Here is a 24,517-nt window from a genome sequence, read left to right as displayed (position 1 = left end):
TTCTAATGTTTTGGTAAAATATTCATCTAATGGATCTGCAGGTAGAGTTTGGTCAGGAATGATAGACTGGTCTTCATTCGTGATATTATATACTTCAACTTTTGCTAGTCCATTTTCTGCGTGAGTTACACAGTCGGGAATACGAAGATGTGTCGTGTATTGGCATTGTATAAAAATATCTCCGGATAGGATGTCAACAGGGAATTCTACAATTTGGATAGAATGAGCGTCGATTTTTACAGGCTTATTGTGTCTTTGTATTTGTAGAGGGATGATACAATTTTGATTTGATAGAGTTAAATTCGTCGGGTCAACAATTAAACTTAGATGTTGGAGTGTTTCGAAACCTATTAAGTCCGTCAAAATCTTTACTGAAATTAAATAAAATTATTTCCATGTTATAATCTGAATTGAATTCGTCAAAGATTGGAATATTTGCTGAGAAATAAGAATTTTGGGAACCAGTGCAGGTAGCGATGGTATTGGTTTTAGGATAAGTACAACCTGGATAAAATTTTGAAATTATAGAAGGGTTCATAATATTATTTCCACATCCTGTATCTAAAAGAAGTCGAATAGGCGGGTTTTGAATTTTGATGAAAGAGAGTTTATTATTTTCGACATTTTTCAAAACTATATTGGATCCTGGTGAAAATGAGCTTTCTGAAAATTTGTTTCTTGGGAGTTTTCTTCCAAGTAATCTTGGTGGATGTCCAAAGGATAATAATTATTAGAATTTTCCTGTTCAGGGTATTCATTTGAAGAATAATATGACTCAGGTTCTAGTTCGCAATCTGAAGGATTACATTCAGTGTCGTTTTGTTCGTAAAATTCGGTATTATGTAATTCTTGTACTGGGGGTAAAGGATTTTTGTATTCAGGATAGTTTCTTCTTTGGTAATCTGATTTAAATGGTGCGCGCTGAGAATTAGTATGACTGATACCAGAAGTTTGAGGCTTGCTATAACTAATGCCAGACATAGGCACGGGTTTAGGGTATATACGTTGTTGATGTGGTCTAAAAACATCTTGGGGTTTTCCAAAAACTTTTTGATTTTTCGGGAAGTTGTATGTTACAGGTTGCGATGGAGGCAAATTAACGGGTTGTGATAGGAATTGTCGAGAATTATTAGATAGCTGTGATTGAAATTGTTGGGAGCTATTAGGTGAATAATTTTGTTGAAATTGTGGTCTGGGACGAAGTGGTTTAATTTGTGTATTTTGTGGGGGTTTCCTAGTTTGTCTATTTTGGAATGTAAGTCGTTTGTAATTATCATATTTAATTTCGCCTTCTATAAAGCTGACTGCTTGTTCTATGGTACGAATGTCTTGTCTTGCCCTAATAAGTTGTTCATAATAATAAGGTAAATTTAATTTGAAAATGTTAAACGCTTGCGTTAAAAAAAAATGAAATGAAATTCGTCCGGTTTGTTCATTGACTGATAAGAAATTTTGTTGCACTTTATTTATAATTCTAGCCTTAAGGGCTATTAATTTTTGAACAAATGAATGAATATCTTCACCTGGGGCTAAGCTCGTATATTGAAGTTCGAGTTCCAAAGTCTCTAAAGATTTGTTATAAGAAAAATTTTGTTATATGTTATATTAGATATGTTTTTATACTGAAAAATAAAAATAGAGGTCATACAGGGACTTTATATTGCACTGATTAATCCATTTCCAACTAATCTGAAAATAATGGAAAAACTGATAATAAGTTATTAGCTCGTATTAGTTCAACTTTTGTTAACACTAATAACTATACAGTAGCTATTTTAAATGGCTAAATAAGTTAAAATTTCGAACAAAAGCGGACAAAGACAAAATAAATTATTAAAATAAAATGACCCAATTATATTTAATGTATTTTTTTCAATACTTTGTACCTAAATTTGTCCGCCCTTCCTGGTATGGAAGTCAAAAGCCGCTACTGTATGAATGACAACAAATTGAACGAAACTTTGGGAAACGATCATGTGTCATTGAAACGTAATTACTAATTACCAAGATAAACGGTTTCACTGGTTTCAGATACTTTGTATCGAAAAATGTTCCATAAAAAATATCCATTGATTAAATGTTATTTTTAACTGAGTACTAATATTTTTTTATTTTAATTTCATTTTTACCATTTACTACCCACAATACAACAGAAACCTATTTTAAAATTTGTATTTTTAGTAACATTCCTGTATACCTTTCCTACCTAGATGGCACCATTATTTGACAAATTTCATATTTTATTTCTCTACGTTTAACAGCTAAATGGCAATTTATCCGTATTATTTATTACTGATGTGATAGAATTTCATTATTCATTTGAGTTTTCTTCTAATAACGAAAGGTATTCTTCCGGATACTTAAAAAAAAATACTTATAAGTATGGAATATTTTGTATCAGATATTGTTATTTTATACTCATCCCGCCTACTATAGTCACACAGTTCACACCAGCACAAATTATTATACAGTTCCATCCCTTTTATGCCGGAGTCTCAGATTTCAACTATTTTAGAAGACTGCGCGTCCAAAATTTAGGACACGGCTCAATTTAGAGACATCAGCTTTGTTCCTAGAGCAATCCAAAACAGTTTTCAACAGTCCCAATGTACTAGGAACAAAGTTACTAGCATACCTTACCCCAAGGATTTTCTTGACCTTACCCCAAGGATTTTATACAATGTAATAAAATCCTTGACCTTACCCTACTTTTAGCTTTGTTCGAGGAACGAATTTGCAACGGTTTGAGTTTGGTACTAAATGAACATGCTTGTTCTTAACTGATTTCAGATCAAATCGATATGAAATCTTCTACAAACGTATTCTTAAATTAAGAGTATCATTATAAAAAATTAATATATCATATTATAAAAAAAAATAATTAAATTGTATTTTTGTATTTTAACCTCTATTTTTTATTATTTTAGGTAGGTATGTACGTAGCAAAAAGAAATTCACTATTAATACATAATTAATACAATTGCTAATCTTTATGGAATACGTTTGATTAGATAAATAAATATATATTTTTTAATTAAATTAAATTAAATTGATCATTTCCAACTGATGAGAAACTAGTCTGTTGCTTTCTATGAATACCAAATTTATTATCAACGTTGGAGATTTGCTGTTCTTTGAACGTTATTTCGAAAAATCGCATGCGCCCGATGGTTTCCGATAGTTGCTAACCGTTCTTCGAACAAAATTATTGAAAATAAGTAAAGTAGGTATTCAAACAGATCCAAAGTAATTTTTTTAATAATTGTCCATAGGTAATTATTTATTTTCATTTTAGTTTCATGACTACAGTATGGACCACATTTCTCTAACAAATCAATATTGCGCCTATTTATAGGCCACCAAAAATGCAGTGGAGGTTAAGCTCCACTGTAGACCTTAAATATCTTGTATATAAGGGCCACACAGTTCGATTCATCATGTTAACATAAATTAGGCTCTTTCTCGATTAAATATTATTCTCTACTCTTACTTCCTAATACATAATAGTATAATGGATTAAGTATGCATAGCCTTCATAAACGATTACAAGCCACGTGATCAGTAATTTTGTTTGGAATAGTTATTATATTTTCTTCACGTTGGCAATTAAATTTCGGTAAAGTTAAAACGTTAAAACAATAAGAGCAAGATTGCAGTAAATCGCAACATTCTGTTTCACCGACTGGTGATTGGTGAAATTCTATTCAATCAATCAGCAATCGCATTATCTCGAGCGTAGATGCAACAGTATGTCATTAGGTACCTTTACACTTACGCTCAATCGTGAGCGACTGGAGCGCCCTGTTCCAATCGAGCGTATTTTCGCGCAACCCTGAGTGTCGCGTTCTAAAACTTTGTTGTTAAAAATTGACACGCTCCAATCGCACGGTATTGCCTGCGCGGTGAAATGTGAAATGATAACACGGCTAGTGTAAATTGAAAAGTGTCAAGTTTCTCGCGCGATAGCGTGGCTCGTGGAGTGTTAAACATTTCAACAGTTTTATAGACGGTTTGTTCTGAAATGGAGCAAATTATAAACAAAAAAAGAAAATTAAAAGTGGCTTTGTGCGTTATGGCTTATCTTGATATGTCAAATAAAAGGCAAAAAAGAAAGTGGTGGGTAAAAACATGGATGAATGGATGGATATTAGAGATACTAGGTGTTGGTAATTCTTGGTCGATAGTGAACAGTAGTAGGTCAAAATACCACAATGTCGGAATATGAATTTCATCGGCACCGGCACCACTTCGTTTCGAATCTTCCATCTTTTTTTGGTTCTTTTCGAAAGGAACTACGAAAACTTTGAATTTTTTTTACTACATATTCCCGAGTAGCCTCGGGATTTATAGTTTTACAAAACTCAACTAGTTTGTCGTAAGCGGCATTTTTTAAATTTCGATTAGTATAATCTTTAGATTTAATCTTCCATAAACATGGACAGGATTTATACAGCTCAATAAAATTTGTAATTGTTTCTTTTGACCATTTTGTTGCTTTTGCCGTTTTTTAAAAAATACAAAAACGCTTACAAATATGCGAATCCTAGGTAGCTATGTTTATATTAAAAAATTTAAAAAAGTACTTACCGCCTTTTAAGAGTAAACTCCACAAGACCGCGTCAAAATCTAAATAAACTTTACCCTACGTGAAATTTCCGCATGAAAACAACTGGCGAAGTAATGCAGGATTTGACACGTCTAAGAACCGCGCGATTATATACATTTACACTAACAAGCTTTCGCGTGTGATTGGAATGGGGCGCTCCAATCGCTCACGATTAGGTACCTTTACACTTACGCTCAATCGTGAGCGACTGGAGCGCCCCGTTCCAATCACACGCGAAAGTTTGTTAGTGTAAATGTATATAATCGCGCGGTTCTTAGACGTGTCAAATCCTGCATTACTTCGCCAGTTGTTTTCATGCGGAAATTTCACGTAGGGTAAAGTTTACTTTGATTTTCACGCGGTCTTGTGGAGTTTACTCTTAAAAGACGATAAGTACTTTTTTAAATTTTTTAATATAAATGTAGCTACCTAGGATTCACATATTTGTAAGCGTTTTTATATTTTTTTTATAGACTATGGCAGATGCACGATATTGGTCAAAAGGAACAATTACAAATTTTATTTAGCTATATAAATCCTATCCATCTTTATGGAAGATTAAATCTAAAGAAAAAAAAAAGCCACTTTTAATTTTCTTTTTTTGTTTATAATTTGCTCCATTTCAGAACAAACCGTCTATAAAACTGTTGAAATTTTTAACACTCCACGAGCCACGACTATCGCGCGAGAAACTTGACACTTTTCAATTTACACTAGCCGTGTTATCACGTCACATTTCACCGCGCAAACAATACCGTGCGATTGGAGCGTGTCAATTTTTAACAACAAAGTTTTAGAACGCGACACTCTGGGTTGCGCGAAAATACGCGCGATTGGAACGGGGCGCTCCAGTCGCTCACGATTGAGCGTAAGTGTAAAGGTACTATTGGTCATTGCGACCGCATTATTAATATTGATAACTAAGATTTAAAGATTTTCGGTTGGCAGTATCAACCGCGCATTGTTGGTTGCTTAAGCTCGAAGGTCACGTGGCTTGTAAACATTTATAAAGGTTCTGTATATTAATATTCGACAAGCAGAGAGACAGACACCAACAAAATTTTTATTTTTTTTTTTGTTAGAAATAATGTTATTTTAAAGGAATTAAACTAACCGAAAAATTTCCTATAAGTCCTGAATGAAACAAAATTCTTTGATACCAAAAAATCTAGGTATGCAAAAAGGTATTTAACCTCATAGATAAGATTTTTAACTGAGAATATTGTGCGGAACAGGGCTACATGCCCCAAATAACACTCAATTATACCATCAGTAATATCTAGTAAATAGCTAGTAAATAATAATTCTTGTATTTTTATTGCTCCAGCATCAGTTAATTATTATTCATTACTAGATGTTTAAAATCGAGTTTAAAATAAAGTAAAAGATAAGAGATCTAATAAAGATACCTATATAGGTATTTTTAAAAAAGAAATTTAGTAAAAAATGTATTAATTGCCTATACCTATATTATCTAAAATGTCCATTGGGCAAGACTTTTTAATTAAGTATTTATTTATATCAAACCCACTAAACACGAAACGTAAATGAAACGTTGCAAATGAGATGTTTTACTGAACATTTGAAACATTAACTAGAAACGTTTCTGTTTCATTACAGAAATGTAGCACTTGAAAACTTATTTAGTGAAACATAGCCGACACGTTACAATTGAAGAGAGTTTGAAACATTACTCGAAACATTCCCTTTCGATCTCGGAAACATAACAGACGAACAATCCTTTGCTATTTTTGCTTATCTTATGGAACATTCGGCATTAGTTAAATTTTGCTCTCAATCCCCAATCCTTCTCAAGCGTTAGTTCATTTGCCTTTGTTATATAAAGACATAATTAGAAAAAAAAATGTGGTAGCATATTTATAACACAAGTCTAGAAAAAACGTATGTTCGTGACTTGCGTAGACTGCGCGTAACAGCCCGAGTTTATTTGTTTCCCGTGTGTCCTTTCAATTCGTATTATGTTAGGTTAGGTTTGCGGTTTGTCAGTTTGCTTGGTTTCGTTGTTCTTCATCTTTACTTTGACGCTATTTTATGTGATAATTTGTAGTGTGTGCAGTTGTGGTTATTGTAAGGTGCATATAAAATAATGAATATTGATGCAAAATGTTTAAAACGATATGTGTAGAGATTTCCAATTTTGCGTCACATCTACCTAAATATAGTTATACCCACTACTATTACAGACAAGAGGACAAGGGACAAGAACTAAGAAAATGGAACAACAACATACGTTTCGATATAATTTGAAGATCAACTACTTAGTGAGAACCATTTGAAATATGGATGAATCAAGTGAAATAGACCTCATTTATTTTATATTTTGTACAAATGTTTATATTTGTTTATGTGTATAGGCATGCTTAAATAAAAGAGTTTAGGTATACCTACAGATATTTACTTTGTCAAGATATCATTTTGTATCCTTATTTCTGCTGTATAATTTATTATTATTAAAAGGATATATGTAATATTGACCATGCGTAGAAGAAATTATAACTTTATATTATTTTTCAGTAATGTTATTTGTTTTTCATGTACCTAAGTACCAAGATTCATAATCATAACTAACTTTTTCTAATTATCAGTTCGTCATTGTTACCATATTCATGAAGGTCTCAACATTAGAAAATTTACATTTCAGAAGCGTATTTGAACTATGTAAAATGTGTAGTTGTTTTTAATGCTTCTGATATTGATTTGTGATATTTTTATTTGTACGATGAATGGCAAAATTCATAATCCATATTAGAAACTTTTTTCAATGGCTTCTCAAAAAGAAAGAAATTCTTAGTAAAAGTTGCCGCATCCCCAAACTAGAAGAGCATATTTATTTTTTTTAATATACAATGTAACTTTTTTTAGTTCGAATTAAGTCATTCACAATACAAATAAAAATATCACAAAGGAGTATTAGAGATATTTAAAAAAATACTCACACTATTTATACTATTTCAAAAACGCTTTTGAAATGAAAATGATCTAAAGTTGAGAGCATTATGAGAACAATATGGTAATAAAATTATAATGTTACTCAAACATTTCTGAAAATATACTGAAACGTAAAACAAAAACATCGAAGGCATAAATGGAACATAAAAAGAATGTTACTGAAACCAACTTTTTGAAACGTTTCATTGGAAACGTATTTTGGGGAGGACATCTTGGGCTTCTAGAACGTTACCAGAACGTTGCATGAATTTTTTATGAAACGTTTCAAGAAAAATGGAAACGTTTCTGAAACATGTCAGAAACTGAAAAATGTTTAGTGGGAAGATAGATGGGTATTTAATTAATTCTTTCATTTATATTAATTCTCTTTGCTTTCCGAGTTATGCTCTTTGTATGCTTGTAAAAATCACTACCTGTGCAAAGAAAAACTTTTTTTACTATCTGTCTCAATTCATAAAATATAATTATGTATTTGTATTTTTTTCCCTTCAAGTATTTATTCGATTTTATCTTGGGTTATACTCGTATTATAATGCTGCTTGTAAAATAGAATTTATCATAGGCCTCAAAAAAAAAAAAAGGTCTCGCAATCAACAACTTGCCGATAAAAAAATTCAATAACCTTAACACGTTTTGATTTCATTCTAAAAAAAAAGGTCACGCAGTCGGAGACTTACTGATAAGTATGCCGATATAGATTTTTCTGGGGTGGGCACCGAGCTGTATAGCCCCCTCTAGCTGCGCCCATGACTATTATTAATCGCGAAGGTCAGTAGTCAGTATATCAACAATTAGCTACGCTACATTTAGCCTTTTCATACAAACCGACCAAGAGCCACCACGCCGCCACTGCTTGACCGTCATTATTTTGACCTTTCGTAGAGAATATTTTCAACTTCTATTTTGGGGGTACAGGGTACCTACATCTAATTGTATTTATTTTAATCCTAGTATTTATTGCTAAATTAGGTTGTAGGAATAACCCAACCGAACAACAACGTTTTTTGATTTGATGATAGTAAATTAATATTAATCACAGTAAACTAAAATTCTGATAAGATGAAATTTAAGTTAACACACTGTATAAGTAGGTAATTAAACTTAAACACATTCACGTCACTTACCTAGGTTTGTTTTCGTCAATCTGCAACTGAGTTGATCACGATCACATTACATTTTACTTCTGTTTACAAGTTTTCATATTCACAACATTCATAACTGTCAAAATTTCAGTTCATTCTATCATGTCCATCCTTTAACATACAATTGTGTAACTAAGAATTTAACTAAGCCAAAAAAACTATCTCGTCTATCTCCAACATGTATCCAAGAAGACTTTCCCAATCGATTGTGTCAGTGCAACATAACCTCAATATTAGAACACAACTTTTGGGAAATGCACATAACGATTGCTTTTTAAAGTATGCCCTTATAATTCGTCAAAAAATCAGTGATTTTAAGAGCATTAAAGAGGTGAATAAGAGGTTTCGAGAGTTTATTAAAAGTGGAAAGCTGTACAAATTTATTATACAACTACCTCATTCGAAGAGTAATTCTAATGTTCTTAAGATTTGGGTTCATCATTGTGAATGTGTTTTTGCACATAGAATAAGAAGATGCCAACAGATGGTTTGCTTGTATTCAAAATGGTGGGAAGAGCAAGCTTTAAAAGATTTTTTTCAGAAAATGCGACAAACTTTAACGAGAAAAAGTAAATTTGCATTAGGTGGAATTGGTATATCTATTTATAATTGGGAAGAAAACAGAATTTCTATTGACTACATCAAACAACATGCTAATGAATTAGATTATGTTTATATTTTAAAAGAAAATACAATATGCTTAGCATGTGACACGACAAATAAAGATAAAGAATCAACAAAACATTCAGTTTGCAAGTGCGGTGTCTCTAAAAATAAAAGAACTTATGATGAGTGGGCTACTTTTATTGAACAAGATGATTTAATTGTTTGGAGAAGGTTACATCCTTCAGGACAATATGAATATAAAGTATACGGTTCATACAATGATGTATCAGCAGAAGATTTTTTAAATGTCCAGATAGATACTGATTATCGCAGGAAGTGGGATGTTACTGCAGTTGCTTTGGAAGTAGCTGAAAGTGATCCAGAACCCGAATCAAATAGTGATATAATTTATTGGGAAATGTTATGGCCTGTAAGTAAATGTTCACAGATTTAGGCCATCCTAATAAGGTGGCAAATCTAAGTATTTGTACATACAAAAAATTGGTTTTTAGGCACCGTTATTCTAAGGGTTAAACCGCTGCTAAATGTGTACACTAAAACCTTTACAATTAATTATTCAAGTGTTACTGAAATAATAGAGACTAGGGTGAGGAGGAAGATAACACATTCCTGCATCATACACACAATATAAATAATTGTGTTAGTGACCAAATATTACTGAAGTATTACTCAAATATTACTCAAGCTGTACACTAAACCACTACCGCAGTTTCCCTTTCGGTTTATTCATAAAAATGTTTAATATGTATCGTTTTCTATTTATTCGCGAATCTATCTAGATGTCTAGATCTAGAAGATATCTAGAAAGATTTGTAAGATATCACAAAATACATGACTATTTATCATACCCCTTAAAAGAATATTTCCTTTCTGATCCACTTTCAAAAAAAAGATTTGTATAAAAGGTACCTTTTTTATCTGTCCTAAATATATCTACAATTTAATGTAGGGCTTGTAAGGTAGCCATTACAGAATTTTGTTGTATTGTCCAGAATTTTAATGGTTCTACACCATTCTTAAATGCACAGAGAAACATGAAGCACTGTATATATTTACATATTTTTAATTGGTAAATATTTCGTTAATATAATATACAGGGTGTTTCAGTTAGAGTGAATCAAACTTTATCCACAAATAGAACTGAATAAATAATTTAGAATTGCCTTATAAAGCAAGGGTCTAAGTCTAAGACTCACCGTTTTCACTGTACAGGGCCATACAGTGGTCGGTTTTTAAAATCATATTATTTTTAAAATCTTTGATATAACAAATTGATATACAGTTAATTAAAGTTTAAAATATTACCAAGAATGTATGCGTTGTTTATGAGACATCCATCAATAAGATTTGACATAAGCCTACTTTGAGAAAAGTCACTTATTTTATACACCGTAATATTGTAAAAGTTCAATTAAAAGCCATTTTTCTCAAAAACCGTCCACATTAGGAAGTTCTAACAAGAGTACATTATTTATAGAAAATAAAATTGTGCACTAGAAATTGGAGACCGAATGGTAAAAAACCTAACCTTAAACAAATTGAAACTTAAAATGTAATGGGAATGTAGCATAACTAGTGCCCTCTATGAAATATACAAAAAATAATTAGACCAACGTATTTGGCATCCTTAAAAACTCTGGAATACCAAACTTCATAACAATATTTCGCACCATTTGAAAATTTTCGTAAAAATTCTATTTAAAAAATTTTATTTTGTTGTTCCGTATCTTGAAAACAAGAGGAGATAGACATATAGCTCATAAGACAAAAAATTCTTATTTTTTTCATAGTATCACCCCCTGTAAATATGGGAGATCTTTCTGAAACACCCTGTATATTTCCATTTCTAAGAATGAATTAGGGATTATCGGTATTGTGTAAAAAGTTCATAATTTTAAATTACATATTTGAAAATTTTTCAGCTTTACTAACCTAAAACTTTCAATGTTAATTAATTGTTAAAATTAATGCATAGTTATTTTATTTCAGAGATTATTTGTCAATAGAGATTATGTATTTAACCGTCGATACTTTGTCGATGAGGAAAACTCCACTATGTATATAGTCAGCAAAAGTACAGAACATCCTAATTTCCCGAAATATGCAGAAAAATACCGTATTGAAGATTACTGGTCATGTATGGTAATAAAACCTTACACTGAAACAAATAAGCCTGGAATTGAATTCAGTCTGACTTATTTCGATAATCCAGGGGTAAATGTACCATCCTCGGTCACAACATGGGTGTCTATGAGAGCTATGCCCGATTTTTTGCAACGTTTAAGGGAAGCAACTAAAAAGTATAGAGATTACTGTAAAACAGAAGGGGTAAGCAGAGCATGTAAAATAATAAAAGAAGAGGAAAGACTTAAAGAAGAGCAACTTATGAGAGATAAGTTAGACTACTGTTCACTTAAATCCAGAGACAAGACGAAATTAAAAGAACACAATCCTAAAGGTGGCATTGAACCCACAGAACAATATGATCTACATTCAGGTAATATTGCCAGAAATATTGATTCATCTGATATAAATTCCACACCACCCTCTGTTGCCATTCACTCGAAGTACAATAGCTTTTGGAAATACTTTCATCTTTATTACTATTTTAACTGATACAAAGATAGTTTTTTTATTTACATATGTAGTCATATACATAAGACTGTAAAATTGTGTAGTATAGTATAGTACTAAACATTTTAGCATTATTTTACTGTTAATCGACTTTACAATGTTATAATTGCGAGTGTTTTTATATTGAAGTAATAATATTAAATATTATTGCCATATTTATGGTAGTTTAATAAATATTACCTTACCAATCTACCTAATATAATTCTAAATTCTTTGCAAGAATCATTTTATTGAATAAGTATCTTCATTAAAGCATAGGGTGATAGTGGTTTTATTACAGGATGACTGAACATTTTGTGTACATGGAGCTACGACAGTCAAAATTATGTGATTTAATTGAATTTAACTCTATTTAAAATTGCAAAGGGTGCCAAGGTTAACGAAATAATTTGGTTTCTTGCAGATAGCTGTCATCTATGTCAGATTTAAATGAAATTTTCTCGGAAATTTGGCATACTAGTATTGGTGTACAAAGTAATTAATTGCATTTACAGTAATTATATTAGATGTTCCCACCTCTAAGCAAATGTGTTACTCATTTGTTGCGAGAGCGACCCCACAACTGTAGTTCTTATTTTTTTCATTATGAGTTTTTTTTTGTAATTGTCATTTTTTATTAGAACATTAAGCATTTTTGTTAGATTTAGTTAAACCACTTTTTAGGCCAAACTCTGTGGATACATCCATTTAGATTCAGTATTTTATTAATTCCCTATGTATTTTACACCCAAAGCTGATAGTATCATGATCACAATCAAAATTAGATAAATTCTTATACAACCAAGACATATTTTTTAATGTTTTCTAAAATATCTTAATATTTCGTACCCTTTTATTAAAAATTTTATTTTTATTTTTATTTAATAGTAATAATAATAAAAGTTCTATATTGATTAAAATAAACATTAGGTTTGGGAAATAGTTTGTGACATTTTTCATTTTCACAATACCTGAATGGTGGCAATTGCAAATAACTCACAAACCACTGATCGCAGCAACACCAATAAGAGATTATCAACCATCAGCCTGTTTAATTCTAAAATAATTAGTTAAAGAACATTCTAGGAAAAAGAAGAATCAAATAATTACATAATTTTTTTTAAAACATTGTATGTATTAATGCATTTATCCATTCACCAATTAATTGTTAGTGATCATTTTTTGAAATTAATAATTATTGAAGTATTTCTAAGTTACTTCTTGTAACAAAGGTTTTTGCAGTCTGTGATGAAAAGTTGAATATTTGTGATATTATACAGATGATTTTGTAGTACATATATATTATATACGATATATAATACATTATGTGTTATATAATATTATGTAGAGGATTATTATTCAAAAAATTGTGTAGAGATTTGATAGGATGTTGAGTTTCAGTTATACTTCTATGAGATGATTCTATCATTTGAAGAATATTTTTGGTTGCTTTGCCACAATTGAGAAAAAGAGTATGACCGTAGCCGAAGAGTGGTCTACAGAGTGTTTTGTATATTTTGGTAGGTTTTTTGTGATTTTTCTTTTAGCCAATTTGACAGGGTGTTTAAAATTTAATTTTTAATTTCTTGTCTAAGGTAATTGAGATGGTCTTATGAATTAATTTCCTAATATAAATGGTTGGAGAAAAGTTGATCACTCTATAATTGAAAGTCTTGTATTGGACTTGGATGAATTATATTATATCCATTTGTTTAATAATTGAATTCGATTTGCAATTATGTGTAAACTATTAGAAATACAAAAGAAAAAATTGAAATAAGCCTCATCTTTGTGGTAGAATAATAACCGATCTTATATGGTCACTGACAAATAGACAGTCTGGCCCACTAAGAACCAGGACACCCCTTTTCTCCGAATTTGAATGTACTTTTTTTAAAGTGACCTAGATGTACTTGATAAACCCTTAAAATCATACAATTTTATGAAAATCACTAGGTATTTTTTTATTAAATATTTGCTTACGTCACATTAATCTACATCAAATTGTCTGAAATTTCATAAATTTATAATGTTTACTTAGTTTTAAAATCTATAAAATAATTATTAATTAAAATAGTAAGCTGTATGTAACTAGGAAACACTTTCTGTCAATAATATAAATAAAAATAATAAATGTCTCGATAATTTGAATTTTGAACTATTTAATACAAGAACTCGATAAAAACCCAACAAATATACAGTCCACTCACAAAACAATAAGAACATATAATGCAGAATAATTTTTTGTATATACTTAACGTTTGAGTTTATTTGTTTTGAGGAGCAGGTATTTCTCTCATTTTTCTATTACTTAGTGTACAATATGACATCTATACAAAATTTAATTTAAATTAGACAAAATGTTTGAAAGATGTTTAAAATGCCCTATATATGTAGCAGTGGTAACTAAATGTACATAGAATATTGAGACATCTCGTAAAATAACCAGTAAAAGTTAGTGATGGCATGGGCGAAGTTAAGGGGGGGCTTGGGGGGGGTAANCACCTGGAAAATATCGGAATTAAAAAAAAAATAAAAAAAAACGAGGTACTATGTGACTCCTCATTCTAAAGCTTTTTCAATTCTGCTCACGAAGACATACGACTTTTTAAATTTTGGTTTGGATATGACGATAAAATTAAATTATCACCTAAAGAATAAGACAAAATATCGAAGAATGAAAGAATGTTATTTTACTTATTAAGTATTCAAATTAGTTTTTCTCCGCTTTAGGCTATTGATTATGTCTTAAAAAGCAGGGTACTAAGAAACTACAACCATGGGCGAAGTTAAGGGGGGGCTTGGGGCTAAGCCCCTCCAAAATCCGAATTAGCCTCCCCAAAAACATTATTACACATACACATCAGAACAGAAAATAAAAAACATACTTCAAAAAAAAATTGTATAATTTAATAACTTCATACTTGAAAGTTATTTCAATCGAAGCCAAGTCGGCGTCACTGCCCAACAGAAGTAGGAATTGATAAAGAGGTTTTAAAAGCGGAAACGACCGTAATAAAGAACTGTGTCAGGAAACGGGACGAAAATATTAGTAGGTATATCCGATATTACATTTATGTTGTCAGAAAAGACACATTTCCAAATTTTAAGGTCAACCGTGGGTCAAGATCGATTCAGTTCTTTAGCACTTGCTAACATTGAAAGTGACATTTCAAAATCCCTGATTCTAGACGATATTCGGGAAGAATTTATTTTAATAACTTTTAAAATAAAATTATTTGACTGAAAAAAAAATTATTTTTTTTCATTTAATTTTAATATTTATGGATTGGTAGAAAAATATACTTACCTTACGTTGATACATACAGAAAAATAAAATGAAAAAAATATATACATTTTTTCATATTAGGGCCTTAGCCCCCCCAGATCCGATGACTTAAATAACCAGTTACTTAAAATTCAGTAAATTTTGGCCATTTATCAGTCCTTTTTTAAAATAATATGAATTAGCCTCTTGTTATGCTTATTGCACATTTCCACACTATTTTTATATTTTGTAATACATATAATAACATACCATTGTCCTTTATTTGAAAAATTTTACCCACACGAAGTATGATCGATCATTCATAGTTGGGAAAAAAATACATATTGGCACCATAAATAATTATTTTAATGGACATATTGAAATAATTCATTCACTTTGAAATGCAACTGGTCACTGACTGATCATTTTGGTTATTTTTGATAATTATCAAGTATACAAGGTGACTTCACTTTCAATACAGAAACTGCAGAAACAGATTAGTTGCCAAAAAATAAGTAAAGTTTGTTCTATAAACTTTTTTCCTAGGGGACGTGGTATTCGAGATACAGGATGTTCAAGTTTCCGAAAAAAATTATATTTTCGGTCATATCTTCATATTGCGCTGAACGATTTTGAATGAAACTTATTGCAGCATATTCACGTAATTAAACATTTTATTGAATGTAATATTAACCTCGTGGCATTAACCAGTGGCGTGCTAGTGAAGGTGCTGCTCTGTTTTCCCAAGAAAAAAATATGCCACTGGCAGTTTTTTGTAGAAATAATGTTAAATTCAGGTAGGTACTGTTACGTTAAATGAATGAAAAGTGATTCTTTGTAGTAATAATTAATAGTAGCAGCAGTTTAGGAGATAATTTACTTATTTGGCAACTATAATGCGCAAATTTAGGCCACCTACTCATATTTGTTTAAAATCTATCAGTAAAAATTGAATCTTGTTTGCATTATTAGTTAGTAAGCTTTACGATGATCTGGTTTTATTATTATAACTAGCTTTCTTTATTTATTCCTGAAGCTGCAGTCCTTATTGGGCTTATAAACACAAGACGAATTGTAGCAAAAAACAGAGGAAAATTGTAATCTCAGGGAAAATAATTATTTACTCGACCTATTTACTAATGTTATTTTATTATATAGTTTTGATATTTTTTCCAGAAATAAAATTATACAAAAAACCGCCAGTGGTGTATTCTTTTCTTGGGAAAAATTGGCGGACGTTTTAGTAGCACGTCCGTGGTTAAAATCAGGTTTTCATCAAATAAACTGATTAATTTATAAGGAAAATTCAATAAAACGTAAAAACAAGCCCAAATATCTCCTAAACAGCTGCTACTATTAGAAAACACCAAGAAACATTTTTGATTGATGAAACCTCCAGTGGAGTATTTTTTTCATAGGAAAATGGGGCGGCACCTCCAATAGCACAACACTGGTTAAAGCTGCAAAGTTAATATTACATTCCATTACATTAGTAAATTTCACTCAATTCCGTCAGAATATTATGAGAATATAACAGAAAATATATATTTTTTGTAAACTTTAACACCCTGTTTCTCGAATACTAAGTCCCGCAGGAAAAAAGTTTATAGAGCAAACTCTATAAACTCTATTGGTAATGAATCTAGTCCTGCAGTTTCTGTATTTAAAGTGAAATCACCCTATAAGTGTCAGTAGTAGATGTCAGTATGGGTACATACATATTATTATGTATGTAATTGTAAGATATTTATTTGTTATTTATTATTAGCAGAAATGTACCTACTAAAAATTTTTTTATAGTTATTACTATTTAAACTATTGATTATAGGTGTAATTACACATAATATTTTACATTAACTGACAGTGACACTTTACCGCTTATCTAAGTGGAATCAAAAAGTTGATCTTGTAATAATTGTCAGTATAGCAACTTTACATAGTAAATACTGACATTTTATAGTGACATTTATAAAAATCTTTATTAAGTATATCGAAACAGAACAAACCTAAAATTTCTGCACTATCATATTTTTACTACTAATTTTCTTTATTATACCTAATACCTCTTATCTAATCTTTTCCAACTAATTTCTTTAATGATGCATGCCCACAAAAACTTTCTTCCATGGTAAATATGGGAATACAACCAAATATGTAGGTACATTAATACAAATTTAAATTCGGAAAGTAATTGGTAATAAAAATTATATAAAACAGGTTCTTTTATATACATTTGAATATCACAGGCTAATATTTAGTCAGGAATTTGGAAAATATTAATTTCAATTCCTGCACTATTGTTTATCTCTACATATTGCATTGATGTATTTTAATTTAAACATTTCCACGGTTCCTTTGTATGCAAAAATATTAATTTTTAATTGCCCTCCCTTTTTCCTATGGTTTTATCTACATTTTCCTCTAAAGAGTACTATACAGGGTGATCCATTAACGGTATCGAGCGGCTGTATATAGAAAACTAGACGTGCTACGATTATGGGGTAAAAAATCTATTAACAAATACGACCAAAAGAAATTGATTTAAAATATTTTCAAGTTTATAACTTCACCGCTAGGGGGCGCAACTGCTATAGTGTTACAGAAAATTGTCGGTTTTTTGAAATTTCGCTTATATAACCTAAGTTGCAAAATACATTTTTTAGATACACTGTTAAACCCTTCACAAGTTTTGTTTGAACTTTTTTTTTGTTATTACCATAGCAACATCAGTACGAAGGACGCTATCAATTTCAATAAACGATGGCCCATTTTAAAGAACTATTAATAAAATTTGTTTTTATGATATAGGAATACAAATATTATTTTCCTGCGCAATGGTAGATGATGCTAATGAGAGAAGTTTTGTAATTGTCTCCGTTTACTAAAAAAATTAAATGCAACGATATAAGTTTTTTTTCATGGCTTGATAGACCATTCATTATGGAAAACAAATACACAAACCGGAGGTTGATATCTTTTTTCGTTTTCAAGTTATTACTAAAATAGTGAGGTTGTGCTAGAACATCCTGCTTTATTTAGTTCTCTAAATAACATCGACATAATCCAAGCCAAAATTAAATTGTAAAACTATACCAATCTTGTCCTTAAAAAGAATTATTGCTTTATTTAGATTTTTTTTAACTGCAATATTTCATTTTTTTATTAATTCCAAATATCTGAGTAGTTATAAAGATTATTGTTTCTATAACGAGGCAGGCTATGCCCGATGAAAATAGACAACTGAAAAATTATGCCAAACGAAATGTGACAGCTCTTGCTACGTGCAAAATTAGTGTTATTTGTGTTGGAAAAGTACTTGTGAACAAGGAAAATGCCTTTTACGAATGTGTATATGTTGGCAGTTTATTTTCAATGTTTGAAAAATGCCGTTATAACTTTAAGAGAATACGCTTTGCGATACCCTGACTATACCTGAATACTTTGACTTTTATATATATATTAGTTTTGATCTTAAGATTTTGTATTGTTTTTGTGTGTTGGTCTTTTTTATTCTTTTGTAACTTATATTAATTTTTAGGATATATTTTTAGTGTTTCTTTTAATAAAATAAATACGCTACTCCAGAGAAGTATTTCAGCGTTTATCCAGAGGCCACTGCATTCTGTAAGAAGACATCGCCATGCAAGAACGGAAGACAATATTATTAATATGTTGGCTTGTGTCCATGTAAATCTGCAAGAACAGAAGACAATATTATTATGTTGGCTTGTGTCCATGTAAATCCCCAAATAAGTCTAAGGGAATTAGTTAGAGACCTGGGAATTTCATATGGAACACAAGTACTTTTCTCACACGAATGACACTAATTTTGCACGAAGCAAGAGCTGACACATATCGTTTGACATAATTTTTTACTTATCTATTTTCATAGGACATAGCCTCCTTCGTTATGGAAACAATAATCTTTATAACTACTCAGATGTTTGGAATTAATAAAAAAAGTTATAAAAAAAATTTCAAACTAAAGCAATAATTATTTTTAAGGACAAGATTGGTATAGTTTTACAATTTAATTTTGGCTTGGATTATGTCAATGTTATTTAGAGAACTAAATAAAGCAGGATATTCTAGCACAACCTCACTATTTTAGCAATAATTTGAAAACGAAAAAAGATATCGACCTCCAGTTTGCGTATTTGTTTTCCATAATGAATGGTCTATCAAGCCATGAAAAAAAAAAGTATATCGTTGCATTTAATTTTTTTTAGTAATCGGAGACAATTATAAAACTTTTCTCATTAGCGTCGTCTACCATTGCGCAGAAAAATAATATTTTCCTATATCATAAAAATAAATTTTATTAATAGTTCTTTAAAATGAGCCAACATTTATCGAAATCGATTAAGATATTTAGAAGTTATGACAATTTAAAAATTTCAAGATAGCGTCCTTCATACTAACGTTGCTATGGTAATAACAAAAAAAAAGTTCAAACAAAACTTGTGAAGGGTTTTGACAGTGTATCTAAAAAATGTATTTGCAACTTAGGTTATATAAGTTATATAATTTCGAAAAACCGACAATTTTCTGTAACACTATAGCAGTTGCGCCCCCTAGCGGTGAAATTACAAACTTGAAAATATTTTAAATCAATTTCTTTTAGTCATATTTGTTAACAGATTTTTTACGCCATAATCGTGGCACGTCTAGTTTCATATATACAGCCGCTCGATACCGTTAATGGATCACCCTGTAGTATGACATGATGAATATATTGATAATAAAAGAAGCAAAAAAATTAAGCTGCTAATAAATGACTTCATTCTGCAATCACAGACAAAGTTTTTTTATGTGTGGATCCATCAATTACTAAATAGTCCATTAAAGAATTTAAATATACAAGTGAAAATATGATTTGGCATAGCTAGAGCTAGAACCTATTAATATGGAATGTACAAGTTTTCCAGGATAGACACATTATACCGAATGACCCAAAGGGTCACCAGTACAGCTCATTTAACAGTCTCTAAATTTAAATGGGTTATCCTATGTTTTCTTTTGCTTACTTTGATTTAAAATTACATTTTAAACAGTTCTATATGTTTTTCATTAAAATGTACTTGATTAAAGTAAAAGTTTGCATTTTTCAAGTTCTTAACATGTTTTTGGCGATTTTTGTATCGGCGGATTTATAGAAAGAAAATATTAGTCTATCTTCTCTATCTTATACACAATTAATGAAATTAATTCATGAACGTGACGAATTTATTGAAGATGATGTGTCCCACAGTCCAATTTTTAATTGCAATTACAATTAATGTTTAATGATTTTTATTATAAACGTACCTATATCTTTAAATTAAAATTAACCATCAGAATTTACTAAAAATTGTTGAAAAATTAAAGCCAGTCCTATTATAATTTTTTCAAGAATTTATTATTATCGATAAATTTTTATGTATTAATTCGAGATAAAAAAAATATAAATTTTTTTTACTGTAAAACTGCTATTTCAAAAAAAGTGCTTTAGAAAATATTATTTTTGCAATTTTTAAACTAAATTTTCTGGTAAATTTTTATGTAAGATAAAGTGATTTCCATTATGGAAATTATTAATATTATTAATAAAATATTTAAAAATTTGTTATGGAAAGTGTACATTTCTAAAAATTTGGATAAAATGCTTTCTTAATATTACAGTGCTATAAGGTTTGATCGATCAAACATTATAATATCACTGTAATTCTGAGAGTGATCTATGCAAATATGTTAATAAAAATGTACGTCTATAAATAAATAAATTATATGTGTATTCGAAACACAATTAACATTTAATTATTTTGAAAGTATTAAGTACTCGGAAATAGTAAGAAAATTTAAAAAACTTTGGTCTATATCACTTTAAGTAGGTATAAAAGTGGTTTTGTTAACTCTGAAACAGTTTTAATTTACTTAATTATGACTAACTTGATGTATAAATGACTGGTGTTATTACTTGTGTTTTTCCCAGTAGGACTGTTGACTGTTTTAGATAGTAGTTACATTGTTCTTTCTTTCACATGAATAACATGCCTAACATTTCTGTTCAATTTTTGGATATTTTAATGAGAAATTAATGTCTTGTAAGATGGTTTTATGATAACTAGGCCATCCAAGCATGGTTTCTGAATCATCAGTGTTCACTTAAAGGTAAATGTAAGATTTATTTTCATTGCAACTCTGCAGTTTGATCCGTTTTTTTAAATTGCTTTAATTTAAAACATCAAATGCTTTTTTTAACAGTGACGGTGGTTCGTGAAATTGAAAGTGGTCGTGTTTTGATAATAAAGCGTGGAATTCATAACATTTTTTAGGGGATGATTTCTAGGACAACAAAGGGCACTTCTATGACAAAAAACTTCTGAGAGAAAATAAAAAATTAAATTATGGGTTGCCAACCCAGGGACCTGCAAAAGGGTTGCATGTATATTTATAAAATATTTTATTCCGTAATTAGTATAAATCATGCATTCTTTAATTTTTCTTAAAATTTTAATTATACATAAAGTTGCAGCGTTATGAAGTTTGAAGAATAGTATGTTTGTATGAAATTAAAATTGAAATAGTATAATAAAAATAAAGAAAATTAAATTTTATCAAAATGTTTGTTATAAAAATATTTTGCATATCTCAGTTGGTGAAGCCTATTTTAATTTATTTTATAAATTCTTTCTATCATAAAAATTCTCTTTATGAAAATAGAAAACATCTAAAAAACAGTAATACAGGGTGTCCCAGTGTCAGCGTACAAAAATTTACCAGGGGGTAGACCGTACCAAAATAAGATTAAAATTCTTATAAAATATTTTTCTGCCATACACTCTTACGGAGTTACAGGGTGTTGTTTAGAAAAATATAATAACAACTTAATAACTCAAAAACCCTTCCAGGGAATTAAGTAATTTTTGGGTGAAGTGTACATCTATTAAAGGTCATTAAAACTACATGGTGATTATTTTGATCTGATGCCAGGGGCGGCCTAGGCCAACTTGTCCTCAAGGTTATGTCTTCATAACTTTTGCATATATGTTTTATGTAATTTGATTATGTTTTCCTGAATATGCAATCGATTCTGAACAAAGAATGTGCTCTTGTTTCATAGCTCAAAAATGAACCGTTTTCGAGTAAATTGGGTCTAAGATATCAACTGCATTAGTTCGTAGAAAAATGATGTAAAGATATTTCTTGTTATCTAGTAGGTACCTGTCATTATAAAAAACAAAGTTGTTTACAAGCGTACATGTCAAAATTAATTACAGTACTCGAAGTTACTAGAAATTAAGTTTACAAAACAACAAGATTATGAAATTATGAAATTTTCCAACAACGAATATGCTGATATGATATTTGTCTACGGTTTCTGTGATGGAAATTCATTGGTGGCCTCACGAGAATATCTACACAGGTTTCCAAATAGAAGGCAACCTTCACAGCACGTATTCTAACGAATTTTCCAAAAGAGTCCGTGAGACCGGAAATGTTAAAATTGGAAATACAGAATGCTGCTGTTATTGATGATCCTTCCACCAGTGTCCGAAGAATATCAATAACGCAAGTAGGTATTCCACGAAGCAGCGTCTGGAGAATTTTAAACCGAGAAGAACTGCACCCATACCACCTACATAAAGTACAAATTTTGCATCCTGGTGATTCCGAAAAAAGGTTACAATATTGCAGGTGGTTGTTAGAAAATATTGATAATGGTGAATATTTCCATCAAAAGATATTGTGGGGTGATGAAACTATCTTTACGAGAAATGCTATAAATAATTTAAAATATTTTCACACCTGATCCATTGAAAATCTCCATGCGATTCGACCCTCCGCATTTCAAAGAAGATTCTCCATAAATGTTTGGGGAGGAATCTTCAACGGAGTCATTCTGCCTCCTCAAATTATTGTAGACCGTTTGAATTCAGAGAGATACACGGATTTTTTAGAAAATATTTTTGATGGCGTGCTAGATGACGTTCAATTATCTTTGCAAAATCAAATGTACTACCAACAAGATGGAGCACCTACTCGTAACAGAAGACAGGTATCGGAGTGGTTCGATTTATATTTTCCAGAACGCTGAATTTGGAAAAACGGACCTATTATGTGGCCTCCCAGGTTCCCTGACCTCAACCCGTTTGATTTTTTTTTTACTGTGATCATATGAAACAACTGGTGTATGCCAAACCCAGTAACACGAGAGACGATTCAAAAAATTAATGCAGCCACCGAGCAAATTCAAGCAACCGTTGATTTGCGAACGGTTTACAATTCCTTGGTCAAACAATGTTGGGCATGCATTGAAGTAAATGGGCAGCATTTCGAGCATTTATTGAAATAATTATTTTCTATTTTTATTATTAATATTGTCATTTTGCTAATTTCGTTTCTGTTACATAATTTTCAATTTTATTTTCAGTTCCCCTATACGTAACCAAATATTAAATAATTCATAGAAAACTTGTTTAGTTTCTTCATATTCATGGGAAACTGTACCTCAACGGTAAACCAAGTTTGTTTTTTATAATGACAGGTACCTACTAGATAACAAGAAATAAAATCTTTACATGCATTTTTTTTACGAACTAATGCAGTCGATACTTTAGACTCAATTTACTTGAAGACGGTTCATTTTTGAGCTATGAAACAAGAGCACATTTTTTTGTTCAGAATCGATAGCAGTTGCAGGAAAACGTAATCCAATTACATAAAACTAGGATATGCAAAAGTTATGAAGACATAACCTTGAGGACAAGTTGGCCTATACTCGACGGCCAAAATTATAGATAGTGATTAATCGCTAGCTCTTGGACTAGTAAGGGGGATAAGTAAGGGGACTAGTAAGGAATAAGATATAGAAAATATTGAAAAAACATAATAAAACATAACATCTAATATTTTTTTGCGGTTTGCTATAACCGGTACTTTGATCAATTTTAATTATTACAGCATTTTAAAACGTCCCAGTTGTGTTTTTTTAATTTATAAATTTATTATAGCCATGGAATTAGACCCCTCGTCTACGCTTATGCTATGACGTTTCTCAGGTCGGGCAAATCAAGTGCGTTTACACCCACTAAAAAAGCATTTCTCTATTCCCTACCAAGTGCAAAAGACAGAGATAAAATATAGATCGACGTTCAGTGTAACTCAGTCTATACACGATTATAGATTCTACCGATGTGCATGGCGAGCGGCACAAAGATAAATAATATTGAACCGTATAGAAATCATTTTATATTTTATACGCATTATGGTAATAGTGTTTTTATATTATGTATTAGTCACTCTTTATAA

At 30.4% G+C, this 24,517-nt stretch overlaps 2 protein-coding genes across 6 annotated transcripts in view; one reads left to right on the top strand and one right to left on the bottom strand.

The window, feature by feature from the left end:
* LOC108908180 (peroxisomal N(1)-acetyl-spermine/spermidine oxidase-like) overlaps positions 1-8,771 on the bottom strand; it is a 173,932-nt gene extending 165,161 nt beyond the window's left edge. For 2 of the 3 annotated variants that reach the window (XM_018712116.1, XM_018712115.1), the window contains exon 1: positions 8,701-8,771. The gene's annotated coding sequence lies outside the window, so the exon portion shown is untranslated. The remainder of the gene's footprint in view (positions 1-8,700) is intronic. The other variant, XM_018712117.1, reaches the window with a different exon arrangement.
* Positions 8,772-8,882: 111 nt separating this feature from the next.
* Positions 8,883-24,517, top strand: part of LOC108908182 (stAR-related lipid transfer protein 7, mitochondrial-like) — a 28,686-nt gene continuing 13,051 nt past the window's right edge. The window contains exons 1-3 of one of the 3 annotated variants that reach the window (XR_001964355.2): positions 8,883-9,754; positions 11,335-11,842; positions 13,360-13,478. Coding sequence is in view for 2 of the 3 variants with exons in the window: in XM_018712118.2 (XP_018567634.1) it covers positions 8,897-9,754; positions 11,335-11,961 (1,485 nt within the window). In the remaining variant the exon portion in view is untranslated. Of the gene's footprint in view, positions 9,755-11,334; positions 12,103-13,359; positions 13,479-24,517 lie in introns of those variants that run through there. The other 2 variants (XM_018712119.2, XM_018712118.2) reach the window with 2 other exon arrangements.

Source organism: Anoplophora glabripennis, unplaced genomic scaffold (assembly GCF_000390285.2).
Source record: "Anoplophora glabripennis isolate ALB-LARVAE unplaced genomic scaffold, Agla_2.0 scaffold394, whole genome shotgun sequence".
Classification (NCBI taxonomy): Eukaryota; Metazoa; Arthropoda; class Insecta; order Coleoptera; family Cerambycidae; genus Anoplophora; species Anoplophora glabripennis.
Note: the sequence above shows the minus strand (reverse complement) of the source record. Positions and strands in the feature narration are given on the sequence as shown.